This window comes from Plectropomus leopardus, unplaced genomic scaffold (assembly GCF_008729295.1).
Source record: "Plectropomus leopardus isolate mb unplaced genomic scaffold, YSFRI_Pleo_2.0 unplaced_scaffold26008, whole genome shotgun sequence".
Classification (NCBI taxonomy): Eukaryota; Metazoa; Chordata; class Actinopteri; order Perciformes; family Serranidae; genus Plectropomus; species Plectropomus leopardus.
The window spans coordinates 1-5,880 of NW_024628278.1; the positions used below are offsets into that span (position 1 = coordinate 1).

The window sequence follows — 5,880 nt, forward strand, 5'->3', positions numbered from 1 at the left end:
TAAAGGTGATATGTGTATGTTGTGTTCACAGACACATCAGGTAGTTTAACTCTTAATGCTCCAGTGTGTCAGCTCTAGTGGCGCCTAACAGTAAAGATTGCAGACTAAAACCAGCTGAATCTTCTCCTGGTTGGAATTTCTTTGGTGCTTATTATTCAGGAGCAGTTTGTAAAGTGTAACTTTCCTTAATTGATGAATTAGTAAATTATTGATGAATAATTGAGTACTTGTTATTTAAAAAAATAAGAATTTTGCTTATTTCAAACAATACCAAATTTGTTTTATCATCAGCTTACAGCAGCATGTTGCAAATATTTTGACAGCATTAAATATTGGTTAATCAATTTAATTTCACATCTTTTATGACTGATTAATAGTTTATATATACATATATATATATTGATTATAATTGGTATCATCCCTGTTCAAGGGACAAGGACAGGAGTCCAGTTAAAGGATCCAGCTGGGACCAGTAGAGCAGGACAAGGTTAATCTGTCTGTTTGTGTTTGCAGAATCGTCTGTGGCAGCGAGACCACCGAGACTTCAGAGCCGTGCAGCCCGACGCAGGATGTTACAACGATGTGAGTCCTGACTCCTCCCACACTGACCATCATGATGACATCATGAGTCATCAACATTTAGCTCATGATGACATGAACTTACTGTGTGTGTGTGTGTGTGTCTGTGTGTCAGCTGGTTCCTCCGTTGGGCATGTTGAACAACCCGATGAACGCCGTCACCACAAAGTTCGTCCGAACCTCCACCAACAAAGTCAAGTGTCCTGTGTTTGTGATCAGGGTAAGACCGTACGACTGCTTTTATTGTGAAACATGTCAACTTTTGTTTTGAAAAGTAAATTTGGGGGATATTTTGGAGACACTGATGTTGATATATATGTCTGAGAGGACGCGGTGAGACAGACTGTGGTTTTCTGGACTTCCTGTTTGTCTCCAGTGGACTCCTGAAGGTCGCCGGCTGGTCACCGGAGCCTCCAGTGGAGAGTTCACCCTGTGGAACGGACTCACCTTCAACTTTGAGACCATTCTGCAGGTAAACATCCACCTGTACCGACAGAAATGTGAAAATCCAGCAGTTAATTCTGTTTTTACAGTTTCCTGCTGATAAATAGTGAAATTTCATGCATCTTTTCTTCAAAAATCACCTAAAGGGAAAAGAAATTCACCCTTTTTTCTTTAAAAATTGCCCTAAAAAACTTGAAGAAAAAAACAAACCTCCACATTTTTATGTCAAACCTTCTTTTTAGAAAAACAATTGGAGAAAAAAAACACATTTTCTTTTCATAAAAAAAAAAAAATTCCAAACTTAGCAAAAAAAAGCAAAAAAACTGCTGACTTTTTGATATAATATAAAAACAATAATAGTTAACCAGCAGCAGAACACAACATCTGTCTGCAGTCTGAAGCTTGTCTCCTTATGAGTCGTCCTGATGTCCCCTGTCCCCTGTCCTCTGCAGGCCCACGACAGTCCGGTGCGAGCCATGACCTGGTCTCATAATGACATGTGGATGCTGACGGCGGACCATGGCGGCTACGTCAAGTACTGGCAGTCCAACATGAACAACGTCAAGATGTTCCAGGCTCACAAGGAGGCCATTAGAGAAGCCAGGTTTATACCCAATCTACCATTTTCTGTAGTCTTACTGTCAGCGGCGCGGCGCCACGCTGCGGCCGGGCGGGGGCGCCGGCTCGCCTCCCGCCACCCGTTGTTGTTGTTGTTGTGGTTGATTCCTGACAGATGTAAGTGTGTGCTGTTGCAACACTGCAGTGATCTGTTGTTGATGTTGTTCCTGATGTGGCTGCTGAGCTGTTTATCTCTGTTCTGCTCAATAAAGTCATCAACCGTTTACCTCCACCTGGTCTGGGCAGGCCCGCTGGGACTAATCATAATAAAGATCAAACAGGGATCAATAAAGTTTTCAAATCAGGTCAATAAAGAGAAGCTCACACTGCTGGTCTGAACCTCATCCAACAGGCGGCTGTAGATGTTCAAATAAAGCTTTCAGTTCAACACCTGCACCTTAAACACAGCCCCGCCCCCTCTGCTGTTACCTGGTAACCTGGGACTCACCTGAGACTGATTACAGACCTGACTCGTAGTCCAGACGCTCTGCACCCTACATCTCCCACGATGCACCTGGAGAGTGTCTGTCATTAGAGCCTCCCCACCTGTTGAACAGTCTCGTCTGTCGGGCGCAGACGGAGCCGTTTACCCTTTTTCCAAACTCGCCGTCTGGTTCGGTTCGGCCTTTCAGTCCAGCACCACAGCGATTTGCGTCTTCCAACAGGACTACCTGTGTGAAGGTGTGTTTCTAGCCCCTTTTCCACAGAGGCGGAGCTATGGCTTCCTTTATATCGCCACTGCGTTTTCACACAGAGCCAAATGACGGCGGCGTCATGGTGCTCAAGTGCATGATTAAACACGGGGTCATGGCGTCCCGCAGCCAAAACATCTAACATACGTGTCAGCTGCTGTTTGTAAACAATAACAATGACATCACCTGTCAATAACAGTCATTGATCGTCCCTGTAATTTGACGACTGATCAGTGGAGCTCACTGCTTTCACCATTTTTGAAAACCTTTTTTTACCCAAACTATTTTTGAATTTTGTGCGTGTATTTCCTCCTAATTCTTTACTTTTTTCTTTCTTTTTTTTTTTTTTAAAGAAACATTTTGGCATTTTTTTCTCTTAACAAAACAAATTTCTTTAAAAATAGTAATTTGATTAATTTGGCGTAACAGTTTTTTATTTCTTTAAAAATATGTAGTTTTTTCCTGTAAACATGCAGGTTTGGAAGGCATGTTTTCTCAAAAAAATCACCGAAATGACACCAGAAACTGTAAAAGCAGAAATTATTGTAGCTGCTTTTTAACTGTCCCGTGGGGGGACAGGCTTCAGACCGTCCTGTCCATGGTCATGTCTCTCTGGCTTTATGTTTTAGACTTTGTTATGGTTCTGCTTCTACCTCCGTTCCTGACTCTGTCACCCTCTGCGATCGGCTGTTTTATACAGAGCGGCGAGGCGACAGAGCGGCGAGGCGACAGAGCGGCGTGATATTCCCGCCTTGAACAGGAATGCTGATGGCGACCTGTCCTGAGCGATGGCGTTTAAACGCAGCGAGCTGATCCTCCACTGGAGTACTTAGCTGAGTGTTTCCGTCACACAGCAGCAGACAAACACATTCACACGTTTCTCTTTTTTGAAGAGAAACTGCCAACAAAGTTCTGCTCATTCAGCAAATTAAACTTTTCACTTCTCATTGATCAGAGATACTCAACTTACTGCGCCAGGGGGCCACTTTACAAAATGACACGGGGCCAGGGGCCCCACACACGTTTCCAGGACTTGAGAACATTTCTCTGATTTTAGGATGTTTTTGGCGACCTCTGGGGGCCTCGTTTTGCTCGTAGGCTGTGTGTTGAGTATCAGTGCTGTAGATTCTTCACAATATGAGTCAGCTGTGATTGAACGACTCCTGAAAATAACGCAGAGATCTGAAGGACAGATGGGAGACAGACTGAGGTCCAGACTCGGCCGGGACGATGTCTGAAATATCCCAAATATCCCCGGGGTTCAACGCTGTGTGGCGGTGTAGTCTGTGTGGTCGGGGGTCGGCGAGGTGTCGGCGTTACCTGCTCGGAGGCGATCGGCTTTTGTCCCGACCCCAGAGAGGGTGTGGCTTTAGTGCGTCTCCTCTGATAATGGAGGGACAGATCGGCGTGTCGTGGTTTGACTGCAGCCAAAAGCGGTTTTGGAAAAAGGGTATTAGACACCTGTGGTGGCCCCGCCTGATGACATCGCTGTGACATCGTCTGGCCACAGATGACATCATGACAGGTTGTTGGTTCTGGTCCTTGCGTGTCCAGTAGACTGAAGTTTGTGTGTGCGGTCAGCTGACCTGAACACCTGTTCGCTGTGATGTCATCATGCGTGGTGTGATGTCATCGCGTGCAGCACACATGACTGTGAGGACACCTGAGCTGACTACACGTTGGACTTCAGTAGGACTCGACGTCTCTGACTTTGGACTCGTGCAGGGACGGAGACGTGACAGGTCAGACCAGCGGACTAGACTGATGACATCATCACGTGCACACGCATGTCTAATGGGATCAGACAATAACGTCAGGGGCGTTTTTAGGATTTTAGGACATTTGGGGGCTCAGCCCGGACCTCTGTGTGTGTGTGTGTGTGTGTGTGTGGGGGGGGGGTCCTCTTTAATGAAAAGCTGTTTCGATGCTTCTTCGCTCTGAAAAAAACTTTTTTCTCTTTATGGAAAAATGATAAATGCAGCTGTTAAAAATTGTGGTTGTTCGGTTGAGTAGAAAGAGAAAAGTCTCCAGCTGCTTTCACTCGAGAGATTTTGTCTCCAGTTTGAAAAACAGTGAAACGTCTCAGAATCCGAGTGTGTTTAGTGAAAGTCTGGACAGAACCACAGATGATCAGATATGAGCCTTTTTAATCGTTATTAGGGACTGTTAGAAATTTAATGAGGCGTCCAACATCACGGCTGGATCAGGCCCAGTGGGCTTTTTTTGTCTTTAAGTTTTGGCAGATTTTGAAGAAATATTGTGGGGTTTTTTTTTTCTTTAAAATGTTTGAGGATTAAAAAAAAAAAGCCTTTATGTTAAATTTAAAAAAATAAATAAACATTTGGGGGACTTTTTAAAAAATTTAATGCAGTTTTTCTTTTAATTTTTTGGCAGGTTTGAAAGACAAAAAAATGGTGATTTCCTTTTTTCTTCAAAAAAGTGTTGGGTGATTTTTAAGCAAAATTTGTCTGTTTATGAGCCAGAAACTGTAAAACCAGAAATAATTGTTGGATTTTCAAATTTCCGACAGTCCTTGAATACAGCGTGTGTTGGACTGATGTTTTTTAATTTGAGGAGAGGCGTCCAACTTTAAGTTTCTGTAGTTTGAGTTTGATTTTCCACTAATGTCTGACAGCTTTTATGTACTTTACTTTTTGTGTCTGCTTTACAATTTTTGGCTTTTTTTTTTTCTGGTGATCCGAAGCTTTGTACTAATATTTTGTCTCTTCTGATGTCTGAAACATACATTCAGCTACATATTTAGATTCTGGGCTATGTCTCAAAGAGTCGGGGCTGAACTGAAACTCTGGACGCCCCGGTCTAACAACACCACAGTAGTATATCCAAAAGGTCAAAGGTCACTGTCACGTGACTGAGCAGAGATCTTCTCTGTGAAGCGTCCGTGTTTCACAGTCTGCAGCTTTTTGCAGAAGCATTGACGTGTCGTCTTTGTCGCGGCTCCTCGTGAGATTGAGGCGGCGATTCCAGTTTAATTTCTGTGTCTCGAAGTACGGTTGAAGCTTTTAGGATGGTGGATGTTTAACCCTTTAAACCTGTGCAAATTTGCTTGAATTCTTTAAAAATCATGGGAGAAAGCAACGTGTAACTGAGCAAGACAAGGCCCAAAAATCAGCAACAAATGAGGAAAAGGTCACAAGAAAATGAAAATAAAAAACTAAAGAAAATGACCTAAAAAGTGCCGACCCCCCCCCAAAAAATGTTTCTTTTTTGGTTACTTAATTTTTAATATAGATTATAATTATGATATAGTGTTTTGGGAAATTATTCTCTCTTTTCTTTATTTTACTTATGCATTTTTATTAAATTTATTTATTTTTACTCATTTCTTGCAGTTAGTGTGGCATTTCTTTTCAGGTTGGTTGCAGCCTTTTTTTCCCCGTGCTCAGGTTTCAAAGGGTTAAACAGCCTCTGAAAGGCGTCTGATCGCAGCATTAGAAAAGCTGATGATGATACGGGTCTCGGATGTTTTCTGCGGGTCATATTCAGTAAAATGTTCAGGGTGGTGCACGTTGTGTTTTACTGCAGT

At 43.0% G+C, this 5,880-nt stretch overlaps 1 protein-coding gene across 1 annotated transcript; it reads left to right on the forward strand.

The window, feature by feature from the left end:
- Window positions 1-513: 513 nt before the first annotated feature.
- LOC121966825 (pre-mRNA 3' end processing protein WDR33-like) lies at window positions 514-2,643 on the forward strand (the record flags this gene model as incomplete). The annotated part of the gene is made up of 4 exons (XM_042516894.1): window positions 514-582; window positions 695-799; window positions 956-1,051; window positions 1,476-2,643. Coding segments are annotated over 4 exons (774 nt in total), but the record flags the coding sequence as incomplete, so codon positions are not given.
- Window positions 2,644-5,880: the final 3,237 nt, after the last annotated feature.